The 23,504-nt window shown below is 32.8% G+C and overlaps 2 protein-coding genes across 3 annotated transcripts; both read right to left on the bottom strand.

Moving 5' to 3' along the window:
• Positions 1-13,696: 13,696 nt before the first annotated feature.
• On the bottom strand, positions 13,697-15,315 carry LOC108344717 (E3 ubiquitin ligase BIG BROTHER-related). The gene has a single exon (XM_017583186.2). It carries the CDS (start codon positions 15,149-15,151, stop codon positions 14,024-14,026), a length of 1,128 nt encoding a protein of 375 aa, XP_017438675.1. The 5' UTR covers positions 15,152-15,315; the 3' UTR covers positions 13,697-14,023.
• A 1,865-nt stretch (positions 15,316-17,180) lies between these two features.
• Positions 17,181-21,949, bottom strand: LOC108344696 (WPP domain-interacting tail-anchored protein 1). 2 transcript variants are annotated; one of them, XM_052867671.1, is made up of 4 exons: positions 21,094-21,949; positions 19,284-20,362; positions 18,300-18,407; positions 17,181-17,489 (listed from the first exon to the last, which is right to left on the bottom strand). In XM_052867671.1, the coding sequence occupies exons 1-3, from the start codon at positions 21,617-21,619 to the stop codon at positions 18,348-18,350; spliced, it is 1,665 nt and encodes a 554-aa protein (XP_052723631.1). In that variant the 5' UTR covers positions 21,620-21,949; the 3' UTR covers positions 17,181-17,489; positions 18,300-18,347. The 2 variants fall into 2 exon arrangements, with proteins under 2 accessions (XP_052723631.1, XP_017438641.1); XM_017583152.2 differs by having other exon boundaries at positions 17,182-17,496.
• Between the last annotated feature and the right edge of the window lie 1,555 nt (positions 21,950-23,504).

Here is a 23,504-nt window from a genome sequence, read left to right as displayed (position 1 = left end):
TCAATTTTTTAAAATTAATACTTTATTACCCAACTTATTTATCTTTTAAATATATTAAAAATATTTGTACCAATATTTTTAAATTAAGATCAAAAGTTTAATTCTAACTCCATGTCGTATATATTGGATATTCCCAATTACTTCCTCCAAAAATATTGGAGAAAACAGGTTACAAATGAAGATAGAGATTTAAACAACTTAAAATATTTAAAACCTTCTGTGTTTCTTTTCAAATATTGTACCAGTATACCATGTTCTATAAAATTTGTTTATATAACTATATAGATTAAAACTTTAATTTTTATTTAGTCTTTATAATATTATTTTCTAAATATGATTAATATTTAGTAAAATAAGTTAACACTTAATTCATTAAGTCATAATAAATCAATCCCAACTACAAAAATTTAAAAGTAGCTAAAAAAGTAAATTAAATTATATTAAATTGATTTATTTGTACCTAAGAACAAAATTAGTTCATTTTCATAATGTTACCTCTTCAATTTTAATTAAATGGTATTAAATATTATAAGATAGAAAATGTGTTTTTGGATTATTAGAAACACGTAAGTAAGTAATGTCAAGTTTAACGGTGTGTTTGGATTGTAAAAGTGAGTCAAAAATCAGGACAAGTTTGCAAGTTGTTGAAGTCTTTATATGGACTCAAGCAGGCATCTAGACAATGGAATTACAAGTTGACAACTACTTTACTTTATTTGGGCTACATACAATCAAAATCAGATCATTCACTTTTTATCAAAAGTGATTATGCTCATATCACCATCTTACTTGTTTATGTAGATGATATAGTCTTGGCAGGTGATGACATCCAGGAAATCCAAACTGTGAAGGCTCTATTGAATGCAAAGTTCAAGATTAAATACCTAGGCCAACTTAAGTATTTTTTGGGCTTAGAAATTGCAAGATCTCAACAGGGCATTAATTTGTCACAAAGGAAGTATCCTCTAGAGTTACTAGAAGATGCAGGATTGTTGGGATGTCAACTTGTTTCTACTCCCATACAGCCAGGCACAAAATTTTCCAAGATAGAGGGAAACCCTATTCAGATGTGCATGCCTATAGAAGACTTCTTGGCAGGTTATTATATCTAACTAACACGAGACCAAATTTATCTTTTGCTGTTAGTACTCTCAGTCAATTTCTTTCCAATCCTTTGGAAGAACACTATGCAGCAGCAATAAGGATCCTAAGATATATCAAGAACAATCCAGGACAAGGGTTATTCTTTCCCTCCAACACAGAACATGCTCTCAAGGCTTTTAGTGATTCTGATTGGGCTGCTTGTCCTGACACTAGAAGGTCTGCTACTGGTTTTAATGTGTTCTATGGTGCATCCTTAATCAGCTGGAAATCCAAGAAGCAAGGTACTATATCTAGTTCATCAACCGAAGCAGAATATAGAGCCTTAGCTTCCACAACATGTGAAATTCAATGGCTTTTGTATTTGCTCCATGATTTGAAACAACCTCTACCACAACCAGTTCCTCTGTTTTGTGACAATCAATCTGCTATACAAATTGCACATAATCCAGCCATGCATGAAAGGACAAAGCATATTGAAATTGATTGTCATCTCATAAGGGATAAAGTTCAAGATGGTGTAATTAAGCTACTGCCCATTTCTACTTCAATCCAACTTGCAGACATTCATACTAAAGTTTTGCATCCAGCACAATTTCAATCTTTGTTGTCCAAGCTGGGCATTAAGGATATATATGTTGCAGCTTGAGGGGGATATTGGATTTAATTTATTTTCCTTTCATATATGTGCATTTATGTTGTTTTTATATTTATATTCCATTTTCATATTGTTTTAAATAACTATATATATCAATTGTACTCTCTCCTTATCATTGAATAAGATACACATTTTTCATCCTTTCTTTTTTTCTAAAAATTGGTCTATTAAAATGAATTAATTACAAGTTACCACATAAATAAAATAATTATAAAAAAATTGATAAATAAATATTTTCCTAGTAGGATACGCTTATAGCAATGATATGGAAGTTGTGGAATATCTTGCAAGCATGGCTTCCATCCTTTGTATGTGTCTCAGTGTAGACGGTCTAAATGAGCACTTTCCGGTGACTTCAAAATTTCCTTCTTTTGTGTAGCTACAACTACACAGACTATAACAACATTTTTTATTGTTGCATCAATATTTATGAACTTGGGAGCCTACTATCTTGTGGGAATTCCTATGGGTTTGCTTTTGGATTTTCATCTACAACTAAATGCTAAAGGGCTTTGGATGGGACCTGTATTAGGGTCTATTCTACCAGTAATTATTCTTGTTATCGTAGCAACGCTAACAGATTAGCAAGAAGAGGTTAGTTTTAATTTTTTTCACATGTATAAATCTATGTCTTCCATTATTAGACTTTTTGCATGGGGAATGCATGCTGCGAATGATGGTGAGAAAGTGGAGAAAGTGGAAGAGAACTCAAGTAAAACTCACATTGCTTTTGTTTGAGATATTCAAGGCAAGTGAACAATAAAAGAGTGGAAGAGTTGATAATACATTGTACTTGTCATTTTAGTTTTTGAGTTGATTGTAACGACCATATGTTATTATTTTATTAGTCCGTTTGAATTAAGAACTATGTGTACATTGTAAAAATATTGTAAAAAACATGATAAAAAACATTTTTTAGTAAAGAAAGTCGTAAAGGATAAGTGTGTCAGCTTTATCAATGGTTGTGTTTTGCTTTTAAAATTTTGTTTTTGTTTTGTGTGTGTTAACACATGTGATACGCTATCGTTGAAGCTATCAAATTAATACTACTTTTCAAGGCAACTTCAGTATTGCCAAGTCAGTAGTCAATAAAGTAGACAGAGTTAAAGTAACCCTGAGTCGTCTCCCAACGAATACGGAATCGCTTTTCAATATTTTAATCTTATGAATGCAATGCTCAAGAATAAAAGTGATGTTTGGAAAATGTTTAAAGACAAATAAGAAACTTAAAAACAGTTATGATTAGATAGGCTAATTCCACTGCTTTTCCAATATAGATTCATCATCGGTTATTCACAGATAATTGTTCAATTGATTATTATTTAGGTTTCAAATTAATTAAAGTACATTCTTAATTAATTTGAGGGCGATCATGCATTTAACCAAAGTAAATTCTCAATCAAATGCAAAATCTTTCTAAATTATTCACAATAAATTCAACCAAAGTACATTCTCAATCAAGTTTTATTGTGTTTAATCATGTCTATTCTTAAATCTCCTAACCAAGTTAAAAGCTAATCAATCAAAGTAAATTCTCAATTGATTATAATTGAAATTATTACTACCAACCAAAGTACATTCTCAATTGATAGTAAAAACCATTTAATCATATGAAAGTTCCTAAATTAAATCAAAGTAGATTCTCAATTAAACATTGAAACCCTAGAACTCATATAATCAATATGCATGTAGATTCAAACACATTATGATGCAAAAATCTTTGCTCTTAATTTGATAGAGAGATGAAAGACATAGAGAGAGAACAACTTAAATCAATAATCAAAATAAACAATTTTATTAACTCAATCTAACCTCAGAATCTATAATGGAATTACAGCAGAATAGACCTAGATGCTTAGCTCTCCATGAATGGAGTTGAATACAAGATGAAAGAAAAGTGAGAGGAGTATGAGAGAATGAATGAAGTCCCTTGGATCTCTTTATATAGGCTTTATTGGGCTTGGACTTTGAATATTCAGTTGATAGAATCTTTTATCTTATATCTTCCAAATAACTAAAAGATTTAAATAATTATTTGGAAGATATTTTCTGTTGATATTCCCAAATAAAAGATTTAGATAATTATTTGGAAGATATTTTCTGTTGATATTCCCAAATCAAATTATTTCAACACTGAATTTTATCTTTTAATTTTTCTGACTTTTCAAAATTGCACAAATGCCCTGAAATTTTCTCTATATGCACTTTAGCCCCTTCAGCATTCTCCAAAATTGCAACAAAATCTTATTTTGGGCCTTGAATTGCCATTTGGACCAATAAAACTTATATTCTCAGCTGCACAAATAAACGTAAGAATTTTCAAAAATAATTTATACAACTAAAAATCACCTTTTAAGTCCCTTTTTATTCTCAAACCCAACAATTTCAATCATCACAGCTTCACTTAAAATCAACCATTTAAGCACAATTATCTCATCAAAAATTTGAATTTTAAAGCATAAATATGGGCATAAATATGCACTCATCACACTCCCACGCTTATCCTTTTGCACTCCTGGACAAAATTGATTAATTTTGAGACTTTGTTCTGAGTCATTTTATTCCATATTTGCATTTGGATCAAAAGAATGAGCAACACCAGACATAGATCAATCATTTAGGCATTACTTATGGACATGCAAATGAAATCACTTTATTCTTCACACATGAGTTGACCTTTTTGAATTCCCAAGAAAATCAAATATGAAAAATAACACTTAAGTCAACATATTTCTCCTCAACTCTCTCAAGTGTTTTTGGCTTGTGTTTACACTCAAAATACCCATGTAAGTAGACACCCTTGATATTAACAAGACTCTATCATTCACATACTTCAGAAAACATGTAATTATTGATCATGAGTGATTTTTAAAGATTGTATTGAGGCCAAGGCAAAGGTAGGAAATTTTCTTGAAATTTCTGAGCTTTTAATATAGAAAGAGTAATGACACTTGATTTCAAAAACAACTTTATTTCTTGCTATTGTAAGGAAGATTTTGTTTTTCTTTTTTTAAAACTTCAACTTTTCATCTTCCTTTTTACCCTTTTTATTGTTTTATGGGTGAGGTACTCACTCACACACTTATTCATCACTTTACTTCTAACAGAATCCATTACTCCTTCTTTTTTCCTAAGGTAAGGAATATATGATTTTTCAACTTTTCTCATTTGACAATGATTGGAAACAAGAAAAATAGGCTTAAGGCTCAAAGGGGGTTCCAATGGATTAATGTTAGGACAAGTTTATTTGGCCAAGTAACTAAAACAAGAAATGCCTCAATCATATCAAATCATCCATATTTACCTCAGTTGCACAACACAGAATCAAGCTAACTATTAGAGTATCAACAAAACATGGGCAATTCACACAAGAAAAATAGGTATGGCGCGTGGTGGTCCATCCTTAACATTGAGCTCAAAACTCACATGGTTCAAATTTCTTTCAAAAAAGATTTAATCAGGAAATTCTTTAGTCAACTCAATCAGCAAATCATAGAAGCAATCCACTCATATCAACATGACTCATTTTTTTTTCTTAAATTCATGATCATTCCAGTTACTGATTCAAACTTTCAAATCCAATGCAAACATTTATTTAAAAACAAACAAAATAGGAAACAAATTTAATTGTTTCCCACACCCCCACACTTAAACTATGCATATTGCACAATGTATACCTTATATATGGAATGCACAGAAAAAGTATGAGGGAACTTACCTCCTTCATGGTGGAAGTAATGCTAGTAGGACTTCATTAGAAAAGTCATCCTCGATATGAATGTTATCTTTTCCCTTTTCAATCCTACTAAGATGGTCAACTACTAAATTATGTGACCCACTTCTATCTTGAATAGGAGTCAATTTGTTCTTCTCGTTCTTGACCATTGTGATTCCATATTTCTCGGGAACCACATGTATATTATTCTGTTTATTCAAATGGTTGGGGTCTGGGACTACTGCCAAGTTTATTCGAATGGCAAATAGGTGCGCTCTAGACTGTTTAGGGAGTCTGAGCCATTGCTTGGGGCTCTCACATAACGATTTGGGGCGTTATGTGAGGGGTTTGGGGTCTGATACAATTAGGAGTTTATTCGCATATCGAGTTTAACCGTTGTGCGAATGGCTTTGGGGGTGGGTCTCTGTCTGAGGATTCGCATAGCGACCCAACTTGCTGTGTGAGAAACCTATGGATTCGCTTGCGAATGTGTGCGCTATGTGAATGGTCCAGGTTTAGCTCACTCTTTTCTTTTAGTCTTAAGTTGTTTTAAATGAACTATTGAGTGCCTCATGAAGTATGTTTGAGTTTGTATTACATTACATCATTGATTATTGTTATGAGTTATGTTCTAAAGTGAAAGTTGGTGCATTCAAAGTATGTGGTTTTTCAAGTATGATTAATGGATGTAATTCCATGAACCTCACGGGGAGGTTACATGGTGGTGCCCTATGTTGTGATCCAAAGTGAATTCTCTTGTTAAGATTCAAGTATGTTTAGAATGAATGCAGGAGCTCAGTCTTGGGGGTTATCCTGAAACTCCAATGGTCTTTCATTCTCAAGTAGAGAGGATTAATCCATGTCGTGAGGAGTAGTAGGAGGTCTTAGTCTTGGGGGCTTCCAATATGCTTCAAGGCGTGGTACAGACTAACCTCGTGAGTGTGGTAGGGTGAAACCCATTGGCAATGGCTTTGCAAAGCAGTAGAAGCCACCATGAGTGCACGACCCGCCATAGCTCGACAATCATTCTAAGTTCGGATAGTCAAAGTCAGTGTGGTGTCATGTATGAAGAGTTTATGTGATGTGAATGAATAAGTATGATTGTATGAAACTTAGTAAATGAATATATGATTAATCTTTGTTTAAACTAGCTTACCCTATTGTATGCTTGTGTTTTGTATGTATTGGTGTTCTTTCTTCTGCAATGATCATCCTTTGGGTGGGAGCAGAGGGAGATGAGGTGTCTCTAGAGCAGGCATTAGATGGAGGTGATGTTGCGGAGTAGTAGTTTAGTTTAATCTTGTAGATAGTTTTGAGTATCCTACTGTATATATATAATGTTTTAAATTTATAGTTGTTTTTGGATGACTGTAAAGGAAATACTTTATATTAGCTGGATAATTGTTCTACCTTATCATGTATGTGATGACTCTTTTCTATAGTTTATACTATATTTTGGGATGTTACATTTTAACCCTAAAAACTAATTAATCTAATTAACTCTTTGGTGTGGGTAAAAATATTATTTTTTCAACTCATTTCACTATATATTTATAGGTCAAATTGGTAAAATGGTCAACTTATTTCATCCTTGAAAATGTATGAAAGTTTTAAATTAAAATTTAATATTAATTAAACCATCTTTAAAGTGAATTTTAACCTTTTACGTTGATAATTTGTTTATAGTTTCACCATGTTATTAATAATCTTGTGTAAGAGTGACATTAAATTATTTAGTAAATATTTTAACTTAGAATAATAGAGTAAAAGGTAAATTGAAAGTAATAGATGTGGCTTTTAAAACAAATCCCAAATCTAATGTATCTTATTGCACCAATATTTTCCAATATTCTAAATATGGCACTTGTTTAATGCACTTTCATATTTTTTTTAATATGTGTGGATTTAATTTCTACATTAATTAGAAACGAGAAAATTAAACTGTTTTATAAAATAGAAGATTGATAAATTTATTATCTTAAGATTTTGAGTTGAAAACATTATAAGATTTTGAGTTGAAAACATTATATTTTACTTACTGGGGATACTAGAAATTTTCAATGCAAATATTGTAAAAAGGAAATAACAAGGAGAGCTTATCAGTTGAAGCGTCACTTGTACTCAAAAGGGTGTTGAAGCTTGCAAGAGTGTTACCAATGAAGTGAAAAAGGAAATGTATGAAATTGTTGTTAGTTTGCAGCAAAATTTATATAAGAAATCAAGCCTTAATATAAAGGTGAAAATTAAAGCTAATCAGAAAAGAAAATGCAATGAAGCATCAGGCAATAGTCCTAAAAACATATGTAAGAGGATGATTAGTACACAAGCTACCATCAACATGTTTAATAAAGATGTGAGAAAGGAAGCACCTCAAACAATTGCTAAGTTCTTCTATAACAACATTATACCTTTTCAAAGAGTGAAGAATTCATTTTTATGTTTGATTTGATTTAAAGACATGACTTTCTATTTAAACCCTTATCCTATCATGAGATTAAAGTGAAATATTTGAAGGAGAAAGTTAAAAATACATCATTTGCTTTACAAGAACATAAGGATGAATGAAAGAAAATAAGATGTGTGATTATGACTAATGGTTGGAATGATAAGAAAAAAATGACAATAATAAACTTCTTGTTGAACAGCATAAAGGAATTGTATTTCTAAAGTTAATGGATGCATCTGTTATATATAAAACAATTGAGAAAGTTTTTAAATGATGGATAACATTATTGAAGTGGTGGAAAAAGACAATGTTGTTTAAATTGACACAAATAATTAACAAACTATAAAGTTATTGATCCAGGAAAAGGATATGAAACCTTGTGTTACACATTGCGTTAACTTATTGTTGGAGTATTATGAGAAGAAGATCACAATTCATGAGAAGACAATTCCAAAAGGTAAAAAAAGAAATAAAAAAAATCTATAATTTCTTTACTACAACATTTCACAAAAGGAAGAAACTGTCAGGTAGAGTATTATTCGCTTTATTACATCTTATTTGACATAGGGTGCCTTCATGAAAACAAGAAAAACTTAATTAGAATGTTTACTAATAATGAATGAAAGTTTAGTTTGTTTGCTAAAACAAATGATGAAAAAATAATTGAATATGTGGTTTTAAATAAAGATTTTTGAAAGAATATCATCATTCGTTTGAAGGGTACATTTTCGCTTCTAATTGAAGAATACAAAAATCCCCAACTAAAATCAACTTGATGATTGTTCATTCGTTAAATAGCGGATTATGGAAGATAAGCATGGGAACAATGAAGCATTGAATTTGAATGAAAACTTGGTCCCAATTCAAGTTGAGGAGGATGACACTTTACATCAACATGATTTAGGCATCATTGAATTGAATGGTGAAGGAGCAGGAAATGGAGTTAAAGGATGTTATAGATTATTAATTTAACTTACAATATTATTTTGCTTAGATGGAGTATTATTTTCTATTTTGTAACTAGGAAGGAGTTACTCTTATTTAACTAGGATGTAGTGTCTAAGGAAGTATTATTTTATATATGATGAAATTCAATAATGAATTTTAAGTGTGCTATACTGAATTTGTGTGTATAAATCTTATAAAATTTGTAGGATCTTATGACTCATGTCACGATATTCATATTTATGATTTATATTTCCCTTTTTAATTTTGAGTAAGATCTCAATTTGACTACCATGCTCTTGACATTAATGGGTCGATTACTGTTTAGGTTGGGTACAAGATTAGGATATGGAGGAAGACTAGTAGTTTTGAGGTTTGGGTAGTGTAGGGTGGTTGATATTTCAGAAATAACTCAAATTAGAGAATTTGGTTGTGGCCATGTATTTTTCTTCATACAATTTAGCTAGAGATGCTAATAAAATTACAGTTGTAGGAGCTTGAGTGATCTTATCCCTTTGGATATTTTCTGTAATAACTAAAGAATTCCTCTGCTTTGAATATCCATTCTAGAACATTAGTGCAAGATAAGGGAAATCCAACTTAATGTTCCGGACAAAAAAGGTTGCCCAAAACTAGGAAAACACATAATAGTATTGTGCTTAATCAATGTTCCATAGCAAATTCGATCGTCACAAACCCAATAGAGTATTCGATTGTCTTAAACAGCATAGAGTATACTCATTTCCTCACCTCTTACCTCGAGAATTTGCAGCCATGACCATTGAAAACACCAATGAGTTATGTGTAAAAGACAACAAAATATAAAATGGAAAGATCTCTATAATGTATTATGAACTAGTAAGGGATTTCTTACAAGGAAAAGAAATCTACCGGAGATGTAGGGTTACAGAGAACAAACTTGTAATAAGTAATATAATCAAGCCAAAAGTAAGGAAGAAAGAAGAACGATAATAGATCCATCCACAGCTCCCCATAACCGTAATCTCTTCTAAAGGATCAATCTCAAACATTTCCAACCCAATAAGGTGAAAACACTAAAGAAAGTCAGAAGAAAACTTGAGAGAAATTGAATCGAAAAATAAAAGGTTTCAAAAGAATAAAGGCAAAGTCCTCTTGAATAGAATGTTCACAATCTGATACACGTGAATCAATATATCACCAAATAATGAGCATTACCTCAATGCTAAGATCTATCCCTGGTGATATTATGCATGAAATCAGACAGTTTAAGGAAGTACAGAAACAGCAGAGGATTTTCTCTGCTGCGGAGCACTGAGAAAACAATGATTGATAAGAACAACAGGTAATGACATTGGATAAAAATACTTGACCACACAACAAATCTACGGCTATAATCAAACATCATGTCAACCAGCGTCCATGCCTCCTTGACACTTATGTCAGGCCTCCATTACACACTAATCAATATAGCATTAAACTTCCTAGGAAGTAAACATCACAGAATTTTAAAATTTGCCAGCTCTTAGGTTGCGAAACTGGATATCCAAAAACATATGTCCAACACAAAATGTGGTTCAAAATTATATAAAAACAAAGTAAGAAGTATAACGACAAGTTGAGTAGGCAACTCAACTATGTACATGTTTGCTTCAGTTTATTTTCAAAAAAAAAATAAAATTGTTCAGCTCCTTGAGAGATGTTCAAAAAATACATGATTTTTCACTAAGGTTAAGCTAAATCGAACATGCTATACAAGATCAGGGTTAAATAAAAAATTTATTTTAGATGTTAAGTGTTAATGACCTCACTAAAATGTCCAACGTACAAAAGCTGCAGCATGATAAAGATATCATGATGCAAATTCAAATAATAGTAATAAAAGGAAAGGAAAATCAATTATCCATATGTCCATTACTCAATGCAAAAATGAATAGTTTATACAAGAATATCAAATAATCTGCCCATACGAAAAACATATAAAATATGTGAAATAAAAATAGATATGAAAAAAGGGTGAGATAACAGCAAAATAACTTGACTACAGGAAGAAAAAGAATGATTCAAAAGCCACATTCAAATATTTTATCTCCATCACACGAGATAGTCCATCACACGAGATAGCACTGCTGTAAGCAGTGTAGCATTAAAGAATCTAGCAATTCCAGAGAAGCTGTTGTATCCTGTCTTTGTGGAGTGTTTGCTTCGGTGCCCAAATTGTGCTAATTTGCAGCTATTGCAACTAAAATTGATAATGGACTTAAAAGAACATCTTTGCTCTAGACTGTTATCTATCCACTTTTGGGGAGGTAGTCTTTTCATTCCCAAGCTTTTCAATAGATAGGGTTCAAAACTTTTTCAAACATTGATTCATGCCGAATTGCATTAATTGAATAAATGCTGCTCTCCCATTCTCCCCCCTACTAGATGCAAACTGTCTCGTCCACAGTTCTCCAGCACGATGTCAGTGAAGTGAGTGAACATAGCACCCCGGCAGCATTTCCAGTCAATTGTCAGACCACTCTTTCTCTTGTCTCCTGTCTGTTCACATCTTTTGGACTTGGTTTTGTTCTTCTTACAGTCACTCAGAGGTTTCTATTCTATTTTCCTTTTTCACCATTTGCTTTTTCTCTATTCTTTGTTTTTTTCCTGTGTCGTGTGCTAAGGTATGTCGCCTTATCTCCTTTCTTGCTATATTTCATTTTTATTTATGTTCCTCAACTTTTGCTGCTTATTGACTTAAAGCATAACACTACAACGTCTGACTATTGGTAATGAAAGTCTTCAATTTTTTTTTTTTTGAAAAACAAAACAGCACTTATTATGAGTGCATGAATATAAAAGAAGAAAATGAGCAAGAATATATAAGAATAACTCCAAGGAGAGTGACAAGGAGTATAACAAGAGACAACATTCTTGCTCACAAAAATATTTCTTTATTTTCTATTTCCTGGGCTCATAATTTGCAAATTTTAATTTGGACTTTAATTAGATTTGTAGAAGAGATATATTGGACTTCAATTGATGCCTTGCTCAACAATAGAAGTGGGACAACAACAATAGAAGTTTGACTCAAAAATGGATGGTGTGAGACAAACATAGAAAGTATGAGATTAATCTTGGTCATTGATCTAGATCTAGGATATTTAAATTTGAATTTCCCTTTAATTTGGCCATTGATAAAATCGGCCAAATAGGCTATAATTAGTCACCACCACCCATTGCAAATCTCTTTGATCATATATGAAATGAGAGTTTTGAGAAACTTGTGAGAGTGATCCACTTCCTTTGAGTTTTATCTTGATTTCCTAGGAGTCAAGTGATGATTGTCCATGGCATTATCTTGATGAAGATTCAACCTCAAGTGACATGTTTTTCCATCTCCTAAGTCTTCTCCAACTTTGCCTTATTTTGTTCTTATTCTTATGTTCTTGTCCTATTTTCTTGTTTTTATGTTCTTAATTTCTTATATCACACTTATTTTATATCATATTTGGTCCATATCATGTTTTGTCATGTTTAGTACAATTCTTATACTCTTATCTTGTTCTTAGTTCATCAATGTTGTTATTGTGTTTATTGAATCGTTAATTAAAGCCTTTCATGAATATATTTCATGGCTTTAGGCAAGCCTTTCGTGTATTTTGATCTAGTTTTCTTGCTATTGTATACTTCTACATTATATACTATTTAAGCTTCTAATGGCTACTTGAACTCTATCAATTTATATGCATAACATATAAATTATTTAATTTGCATCTATTTAGTGGTCATCTCCCTAAGCCAGTTCTGGATTTGCCTGATCCACATTACAATTCAGCGTCGATAAATATGATGATAGTAGTCAATTCTAAATAGTGGCAGTGGCCAACACCAAATACTGCTATAGTAGGATAGCAGTTAGGTATGGTCGGTATGCCTATTCTGACCAATCAGAATACCAAAATAAACTAAAACTTAGAAGTGCAAAAATCAATGAGATGGAAGACCCGTTTTAAAGAGTAAAAATATAACCTAGCAGAGACCAAACAGAAGATGTATGGGTCACAAACTCAGATCGTTGAAATGAGTGACAGGTTCACCAGAAATGGCTAGAGGTAAGGGATCGCCGAAAAATGTCACCATTAGCCAGAAAATGAGAACACTTGAAATGCTGGCAAACATGCCAGAGGGTGGCTATATGTCAGACGAAAAACAGAGGTTGCTCTCATCTCAATGTGCACAGGTGACTGAGAATAGGGTTTTGGTTTTGGTTCTTATTCCAAGGAGGAAGTAAAAATCTAAAATTTTCCTCTCTAATCATGCTATTTTACAGTTCAAAAATGTATCTGTTGACCCACTCCAAGAGCATATTCCCCAGCTACAGTTTTCCATTGTTTAGCCATAACGCTGTTCAATTTCTGTAGGGTACTCTGGCTGCTCGAAGACAACTCTGAGATAGCACCTCTATTTGGCACTACTATTTACAACTACGACTGACTAAAGTATGACAATAATCACTAACAGCTGTCTGCTGCAGAAACCATAATAGCCAAATTCATGGCCTGGCGTGTTTTCCATGCCAGACAGAGACATCCAATTAACATGTACATCCAAGAGAACTAAGAAGGCACAATAACAAGAAGGCTAAATTCCAGAAGATCCTTCATTACACAAAATGAAAATAATAAAGGGATATATATGTGTTTGTGTGTATGTATGTGCATATGTCTGTGAATACAAATCATGTTAGCTTACAAAAAATTTAGAATAACAGTCAACCTCGGAATAGAAGTACAACTTTTTATCCTTTTCCTTAGAAAATCAAATCCTTGGAGAAAGGATCACTACAAGGCAAACTAAAGTGTAGATATCCAGAAAACCAACACTTTATATATACATCATGATGCTGAACACAGTTGCAGACATTCCAAAATTATAACATAAGTTCTTTTGAAGGAAACGCTAAACCCACAACATGATCCTTCCCATGGTACACTTTAACCTTTTTAATATAAACTGAGTATTAATAGGCACTCGTTTCAGGTATATCAAGGGCATGCAATATGGTATGAAACTTATTCCAAAATCACCACAACAGACTACTTACAAAAGATTTGTTCTCATCATCAGTTTGATGTGAGACAAACCAAACTGCTATTTACACAAGACCGGGTGTATAACCTGAAGCAACAACATGTCAAAATTGTATCCCTGCCGTTGCAAGCTCCAACAGATCATGAGCAGCCCTGTGAACCTTCCTCTGCTCATAGTCCGGATCATCTGTGGGCAGCTCAAACCGACAAACTGGGCATGTGTTGCGAATTTCCAACCATGGCAAAATGCAATCGCCATGGTAACAGTGGGAGCAAGGCAACCTCCTGACCTTCTCCTCCAACAAAATTTCATCCTTGCAAATGGCGCACGCCAAGTTCTTCCCCTGCAACAGCTCCTCCTTCGACAACTCCACCAATGGAAGACTCTCCACAACACTCTTCGCGGCGGGAGGACTTCCCTTCAAGGCACTCTCATTCTCAAGAAACTGCCCGAATAGAACATCATACTCCGCCGCATACACATAACCATCTCGAATTGTCAGCAAATCAGCAGCACCAGCTACGCCCTCATGCTCCAAACCATCACCATTGTTAACATTCCTCTCCGAATTGTTAACCGCTAAGAGAATCTCCCACTCAAGGTACCTCAGCGCCTCTTCACCTCCATCCTCCTCCTCCTCTTCCTCATCGGCATTAGTAAACCCCACCGAATCACAATCTCCATCGTCTTCAACTTCAACCTCATCAGCCACCAAACCCGAATCCTCCCTATCATTCACCCTCTGCTCAACTTCCTCCCATTCAAAACCATCATTCAGTGTCCTCTGATCATCCAAACAGAGACTATCCCAACAAAACCGAACATCGAAATCGTCAAACCCACCACCCTCATCACGAACCCCACCCTCCCCGCCACTCGAATCATCCGAATCCGACCCGAACGCTACAACCCTAAGCCCTCCCGAACCATCCCCCAACGCGAAATTGAAGACTCTATCGCCATTATTATCATCGTTATCCCGCGTTTGGGAATCAATGTCAACGCCAAACCCTAACCCTAGCACGTGTTCAGTGCGATGGACGTCGCAGACGGCGCCGGAGAAAGGGTTAATATCAGTGTCGTCGCAGGAACAGAGGCGTGACCGAGTCTCGAAGAGATCGGTGACGAAGCAACTCACTGAGTCGGAATCGGAATCAGAATCGGAGTGAGTGGAGAGGTGCGCGGAGGGATTGGAAGAAAGATGTTGGTGATGGTGATCATGACTAGACATGTTATGATATATTACAAAAACGAATTCAATTCGATTCTTTGAATCTCTTTCGTTTTGTTCTGTGTTGTGTTTGAAATACACGACAAAGATTTTGAGGTTTGTAAAAAATTGTGCTTCTTGTTTGTGGTATGTTGTGTGTGATTTTTAACGTTGTTGTTGTTCTTTTGTGACGGAAACTTTCTAGAGTTATAACAGAGCAACGACTGAGTACGAAGATGAGAAAACGTAGAATTCTTTTTTACTCTGGATGTAGAATTTTTTTTAAGATAAAATTAATGAATATTGTTAGATATGAATTAAAGTTCATTTTAATTGTAAATTTGCATTAACGAGGACCAATTTTTTTTAATACAAAAATAAATAACTTATTAGAACAGTTATTCATTGTTTAAGAATAAGAGGTAATGATCACGAGAAAATTATTACTGAAAAAGAAAAAAAAAAAAAAAAATATATATATATATATATATATATATATATGATAAATTAACTCAATTAAGATGAGTGTTGTAGAAAAGTTTAACCTCTATGATATTTTGATAAAATATAAATTAAGTTGTGTTTGATTGATAAGATATAAGTTTCTGTTTAATAATAGATTATGATAGTCTCAAATAATATAAGATTAGGTTTAATACTGGATTATATTATTAGTTATTTTTGTTTAAAGTAGTTTTTCTAATTTTGAGTTGTTTAAAGTATTTTTTTTTAGAAATATTATAATTTGGTTTGTTTCTAATAAAGTTTAAAACGTTAATGGTATAATAATCTCAATTAATATTGAATGAGTTATAAATTTTTAACATTCATGACATTAGAGGTTGGAGTTACTAGTGTTAAAATGTTAATATTTAATTATTAATTGGGTGCATTACAATTAAATCTTAATTAGTTTTTTCTAAATATATGGTTCCTTTCAAGAATCTTAATCATTCTTGTCTTTCCCACTTTTGAATTCTTTCTTAGTTGTTTGGTAAATTAGTTATTATTTGTCATTTTATTATTATTTATTATATTGTTATTAAACTTTAAAGGTAAGTATTATTTTAATACATAAATCACGATCTATGTTGATATCTAAAGGGTGAAGTAATAATTGAAATATTTTATTTAAATAAAAAATTAAAATTAAAATAATTCAAATTCAAACAATTTTAAAATATTGAGGTACTTTATTCAAACAATTTTAAAAAAAATTAAAATGAAAATAATTCAAATTCAATATATTTAATTTTTTTAAAATTACAAAAAGATTTCTACTTAAACATTATGTTGAATTTTATGTGATTGTGCAATTTTGGAAAGTTCTAATTATAATATTAGAATTATGTTGATAGGATGAATTTGTACATTGATAAGGATATATGATTTATATGATCCTTGGATGTGATGGGTATTTTTGTCTAAATGTAAATTGTGTAATATATTATGATAATATGTTTGAGTATTCAATGATTGGCCAAATATTAAAAAAATTTAATTAAATTGATATGAAATCTTTCAATTATGTTTAAAAAAAGAATTTCTAATTAAAAATGAGTGTGATGATGCACTCAGTATAACTAAGGGCCAAATGTTCTGGTACTCAGTAGTGTGATGATGCATTCTTTTTCTCATGTTAAGGAAAGAAAAATTTGCATTCTAAATTGTGGAATATTATTTCTTAGTCCCATTGTAGCATTCATTTATGAGCTATAATGTCTGCGAATACGATAGTTATAATGCCTTGAAAAAACACCTTAATTAGTAATTACCCTATAAATTGCTCGTGATCATTTAAATAAATAGTGATCAGATCCAACTTAATTAATCTTGTTACGTCTATCTATCTTAAGAAAACATTATAAATTTCTTCCTAAACACTTACAAACAAAAATTAAACTATCTCTGTAAGTTAAATTAATAATTTAAAGAAAGTATGAGCTTTATACCAATTAATTTATGTGTAAGTTAAATGTTGTTTTATGAATAATTTTATTTACTTTTTTCTTCCTATTTTTCTTTCTTAAAAAAGTAAAAGTTCTTTCAAAATTATTCTTCATTGAATTCAACACTTGCAACAAAGTTTGACTACTCCAATGTGCTTTTGTACTAAGTTACCTCCTATGAATTAATACAACAACAAAAAGGTAAATAAACAGAAACTAAAAAAATTCATGTTAACTATTGATACATAGACACGACAAGTTCATGAAGAGGAACCAGTAAAACAAGAATTAACATGAAAAATCAAGAATTCCTGCATCAGTTCTCCTCACACTCCTAACTTTTGGCACTGAATCAGTGGATTTGACTCCATTATAGCAGCTATAGATTTGTTTCTGAAGTCCTGTGACTCCTGCACTCTGGTAAAAGAAGAATTAAAAAGTAGGTAAATATATAATACGATTTTCTTTTGGTATTTTGGGATATTAGTAAGAATTTTCATCAATGCATCCTTTTACTTCTCTGTTTCCTTAAGATTATTATTGTCTTGATTCTAGCATTAAATCTTTTAGTCATCTATACTAAGTAGATAAAGAGGATACCAATTCTGATAACTGCATTTGATATACACATTTTGTTGTACAATCTTATCTTTATTGTTTTGGAAATTAGGTTTACATAACTTATTTCTATTTCTATACTAAATATAACTAATTCCAATAACTGTTTTTTGGTGTACACATTTTACCTTTAATATTTTGACAACTACTTATATGTTATGATGATAATTATTTTCTATTATCTTACATAATCATGAACACAAAGGTGTTGTTGTGTATGGGTTTCCACTAGTATAAGATAAATTTATTGCTCGAGAAATCAATCTAGTATACTAATAGTGATAAGGCTGAGAAGATCTTCCCAGTATGTTATGTAAGACTAATGCATTGGTGGCACAATTTAATACACTTTGTGTTTGTAAGTATATATTAATAAATTATATGCTTTTGCTTCTTCAAAAAAATATACATGATAATGTTGTATTCAGTCTTTCATTAGACATAATATTAGTAGTTTAATGGTTATACACGGTATAAAAGCTTTTACATAATCAGTTTTGTATGACGTTAACAAACTTATTATACACGTTTGTGATTTATCATAAATTTGCATGTCTAACAAATCAATAAATAGGAAAATGAAGAAAATTCAAAGTACCAACCTCAGCCAGTGGCTGAAGTCTCACTGGCTTGCTTCTTAAGAAGGATCCTCAACTTTTCTGCTTTAACTTCACTACCAAAATTTTGTTCTCACTTACTAGGGATGATATCTGTAGATAAAACACAATATTTCAGCAGGAAGATGTCTTATGTTTCAGCATATCAAAATCTTATTGTCTGTTGATCTTTTTCTACCTCATCTATCAAGATCATTGATATTTTTACGTGTTCACTGCATCAACTTGGTGTGTTAACATTACAGCTCATTATTCTTAGCGTGAATTTTCAATCCAAATGGCTTACGTCTAAATTAAACATAAATTGGAAGAACCCAGATGCATGTTGCATCACACAGTTTATACAAAAAACTCTTAAACAGCAAATGAAAATTTTAAAGGAAAAAAATGCTTAGATAATGATTTTACATAATCTTACAAAATTAACTTGTAAAAATAAGGTTTATAATTAATAATATACTATAATTTGACTATATTTCTAACTAAAGATCTCCAACATAACTACACTTACAAATAGATTTTATGCCTAATTCTACCTTACTAAACAAATTTATAGCATGAAATTTGCTAATATATATATATATATATATATATATATATATATATATATATATATATATATATATATATATATATATATATATATATTATAATTTGGTCATATATTCGGTTAGTGTATAATTTTCAACACAAACCATGCTTACACACACGTGAACACTTGAATATGGAAGAAGTCAAGTTCATACCAAAGGAAAGGTAAAACATGCATGTTCCCCGCAACATTGATGTAACCATCCTATACCTAGGCATCAATCTGTTTATAGTATTCATTTATATATGTGTCTGTGTACATATACATATAAATGAGATTTTGTGAAATCTTACAGAAATAGGTTGAGTAAAGGTAAAGGGCATGGTATGTAAGATTAATGATTCATTTAAAAATAAAATTTCTCCATTTTTAGATACCTGCAGCTTAAGACGCTCTCTCTCAACAGCCAGTTGTGTAATCAATTTTTTGAATACTTTGGCCTGCTTTCCAATGCCCTTTGCAGTTTCCATTTTCATTTCTTCCTCCCGGTGAAGGGATTCCTCCACGCTTTCCAATCTATTCCGCAGAAAGCTGAGTTCCTCATTCAACTCAGCATTGGATTCGGACAATATGATACAGTTGTCCTCTGCACTGTCAGCCCTAGCCTCAGCTTTCAAAACCTTTGACTTAAGATCCTTTATCACGTTTTCCTTATCTCTAATTGTGGAATGCAACTTACTTTGTTTCTCCTGACTAGCTTTAGCAGATGCTACCGTATTCTGCAATCGTACAGTAGATTCTTTCAATTGCCTCTCTAGCAAATCTGCTCTCACAGATGTACCTCTCAAAAGATCCAACTCCTCGTTAAGTTTTAAATTTGTGTCTGTCAGTATGTTATACTTTGTTTCTGCACTATTAGCCCTACTTTCTGCATTAGATACAGCTTCTTTCAGCTCAACAATGATACTCCTCATGTCTCTTGCTTCAGAACACACAAGATTGTACTGCTTCTGATATTCATCACTAACGGCCTTTGCATCCAGTAACATAACATCAGATTCTTTTAGCTGCTTTTCAAGTGAAGACACCTTGTCACTTAAAGAGAAGACCTTAGAATTGGCAAGGGTTAGTTTATCTTCAGCATCTTTCAGATTAGCTCGAAGCTCAGATTCACGATGACTAAGACGTTTCAAACTGAACTGAGAAATGTGGAGTCTACCTAAAAGGCCTTTTGAAATTCCCAACAGAACCTCACTTGCATTGTCTGCCTCAAGCCATCTTTCCCAAATATCACTTGCTTCTTCTTCCATGTTAACAAGCTTTTGTTCTGTAAAGAACATCCTTTGTTTTAGAGTTTCTTCAACTTCTCTTGAATCAAGTAAATCCTTCTCAAGATCCAGTTCTTTTGCCCATGACTTCTCTAGCATTCTAAGAATACTTCTTTGTTGCTCAACTGTTTGCAGTTTTATCTCTGTTTTTCCATTCAAAGATTTATCATCCTCTCTTATGATTTCGCCTGCATCACAATTATCTTTTGTCATAAAAAATTCTCCGTTACATCAATAAAGAAGCAGAAAGTTTGAGCCTGTCAGTTCAATGTTATCCATAGTTATTTATTTCTCCCTTCCTCTTTTATTTTGTATCATTTTGTGATATAAGTAACCAAAAAGAGAAGTATTGTCTGCTCTCACTCAATCATAAAAAACCCAGCATGGTGGAAGAGAAAGCCCAGAAAACAGGACAAGCATAAAAAAATTACCTTTTTCCAACAATTCAATCAAAACATTATAAATATGTTTTTGGTTCAGATAATAACATAGTTTAAGTTTTATAGAAAAATCATAAATAATACGCTACTCACAGTGTAAAAATATTTTGACTTGTCATCAAACCACACCATCATGTATGGTAAATTTATGAACTTCCTTAACAATTACCTTAACAGTCATACCAAGAATAATTTTTCATTGGTTGATGGTGTAAAATCTTTTAGTGCATGTTAGTTAAGCTCAAATTTTACAAGTATATATCATAACATTAAACAAAATCAAGTGATTTAGTCCACACTACACGTATTTATTACCAAGTGAAGAATTAAAACCACATCATTTTGTTAAACACAGGAACTGAACATAAAAAAAGTTTTGTAATAACTAAAAAAAATGTGATACTTTCATGATCAAAATCACATATTGTCCAAGCAAAAAAATATGTAAGAAAATGAACAATATGAGATCTCCTACATACCAATTTCTGCCTTCTTAAAAGTGGCCAAAGTCCTCTGGAAATCAGCTGACTTTATCTCGATGTCATTCAACTCCTCTTCAGACTGATTCAATCGTTGTTCATAATCAACCAACTTATCTTGCATTACAACAAAAGCCTCGCCGAAATGAGTGTCAGAAAGCAGCCACTCGCTAGCCTCACCAACCCACTCTTGAAGGGTGTTGAAGACTTCCCTCAACTCTGTCGCCTCTGAATTCAACAGCACGGACAACAGATCAAACTGCAAACCCTTCTCCAAGCAACCAATGTGATCCTTCTCCTTTTCCAAAACCGAGGCGTCAAATTTACACTCCATGATTTCCACATACATAACAAAATAGGTCAAGTTGGAAACTTTTTCAGCGAAACCAGCCACGCCCAAATCAAGCCTTGTCAGCATTCTGCTGCAAACATCACCCAGATCTCCCATCACACTCCCACTGGTTAGTGAAACAACAACATCTTCAAGAACCACACTGGCATCATTTTTAGCACTTTCAGTGCTCATTGTAGCACCCAACTTGCTCTAAAAATGTGGGAAGGAAGTTAAGTACTTAAAAGGAAAAAGAAAAGTTTAAAATTGCTGCCAGAAAGTTGACTTCACTGAATTTGGGGAAAGGAAATGAAAAATGGAAATTGCAGAATTGAAACAAAGAATTCACGATTTAAAACAATTGTGTGTGAAGGAAGAATCAGAATTTCAGGAATTACAAAATTCCAGAGAGAATAAGAAATTAAATGATACAGTTGATCGGATCGCTAATTTGCAAGTTACACTGGCAGTTACACTTGCTCCGCGCCCCAACTGCAACGCAGCGTTTTTGCGTTAACTGTTACCACTTTCTTTTTCTGGTTACAGCTATTTTTTTTCGACAGTAGGGTTATTTAATTAGTTTAATTTTTATTTACATTGAGTTAGCATAAAGTTTTGGTTTAAACCTGGCTTGATCTCGTTTTTGTATAATAATCTTTGTTGAGTCTTCATTTTTACAACTGTTTTAATTTGGTCATATTAAGTAGAAATTTTATTTAAATTAAAGAATTATGATATAGACAAAATTGAAAGCGTCAAATAAGCTTTCAAAACCCTTCACACGAAAATCAATCCTTTCACTTTTCTCTTCCCAAGAGATTCCAGCATTGTCATTGACACGCTCCTCGACCTTGAAGCCAAGTCCCACGTCGTCTTCTCCTTGGACCCTAACCTCTGCAACCTCTCTCGCATCCTCTCCTCCCTCCCATCCCTAATCGATAAACTCCACAAACATAGCGGCTACTTCCCTTTGTATGCATATGAATGATCCAAAGCTTCTGTATTTCATTCTCGCAAAATGTTTCTTTTTCTCATAATTTTTTATGTGGGTTCCTGTGGTGCCCTTTTTTGTTTCTCATTTCTTGGTGGATCGAATTGGTTCTCCAGTATATAAAACTCAAACAAATTATGATAAAATTAGAAATTAAAATCTCAATTATGTTTATGGAATTTAATCCTTCAGAAAATCTCTTTTAAGAACCCTAATTAAAATCTAAAATCTAAATTGGGAAAATTCCCAATTTGAAACCCTAATGCTCCTCAACCCTAAGGAAAATCCAATTTTCTGGTTTCCTTCTTCTCTGGTGCTGTGGAGAAACCACCTCTAGGGGCTTCTTCTTCTTCCTGGTTCAGGTCGTGAAGGCGCAAGCAGTGGCAGTTCGCACATCAGGTCTCGTCATTTTTGGTTTTCGCGTTCTGTTTTTGCTCTTCTTCTCCTTCGGTGCACTGCTCAACCATGACAGATTTCATTCTCTCACAAATGGCGACATAGCGGCAGCGATCGTTCGGTGCGGCACAGCGGCAACGATCATTTCGGCGCAGCAACAGAGGCGCGACCCATGGGGTTTCGTGTTCGCGCAACAGCGGCAACCCGTAGTGGCGACGATGAAGGCGCGACAAGGAGGACTCGCTCAATGGTTTTTATTTTTTTAATTACCCAATCAATGGTATGCCTGCTAATGACTTGCGCGGCAAAGCTCCGCCAACGAGGTCCATGGGAGAGTGAGCCGAGTGAAGTGGGTGGTGAAGGGAGTCTGACCAAATTTGGATGAGTCTCATAAATGTTCGATTAGGAACAAATTCATTGCTTCAATTAGTAATAAATTTTGCCACGTCAAAAACTCTTAGTTTTAAAAAAAATTCCACCTAATAAAACACTTTTACATCAGCATAGGTCAACAACTGTTAACGTTGTCTGAGAGCACTTAACGGTTAGGGTAAAATTGGTTCATTTTTACAAAAAAAAATATGACTATGACCCAATTGACACAGTTACAAAAATGAAGATCTTACTGAGATTCTCATACAAAAATGAGGACTAACCGATGGTATAAACCTAAAGTTTTTATATGGTTTATCA

Source organism: Vigna angularis, chromosome 8, assembly GCF_016808095.1.
Source record: "Vigna angularis cultivar LongXiaoDou No.4 chromosome 8, ASM1680809v1, whole genome shotgun sequence".
Classification (NCBI taxonomy): domain Eukaryota; kingdom Viridiplantae; phylum Streptophyta; class Magnoliopsida; order Fabales; family Fabaceae; genus Vigna; species Vigna angularis.
This window is presented reverse-complemented; position numbering and strand designations above follow the sequence as displayed.

What these genes read in the sequence shown, in the direction of transcription:
- LOC108344717 (XM_017583186.2), bottom strand. Translation starts at nt 15,151, where the DNA reads ATGTCTAGTCATGATCACCATCACCAACATCTTTCTTCCAATCCCTCC.
- LOC108344696 (XM_052867671.1), bottom strand. Translation starts at nt 21,619, where the DNA reads ATGAGCACTGAAAGTGCTAAAAATGATGCCAGTGTGGTTCTTGAAGAT. An exon ending in TTTTAAGAAGGCAGAAATTG is followed by an intron (nt 20,363 to 21,093) that starts GTATGTAGGAGA and finishes ATTGTGATGCAG; the next exon opens with GCGAAATCATAAGAGAGGAT. An exon ending in GAGAGCGTCTTAAGCTGCAG is followed by an intron (nt 18,408 to 19,283) that starts GTATCTAAAAAT and finishes TTTTATCTACAG; the next exon opens with ATATCATCCCTAGTAAGTGA.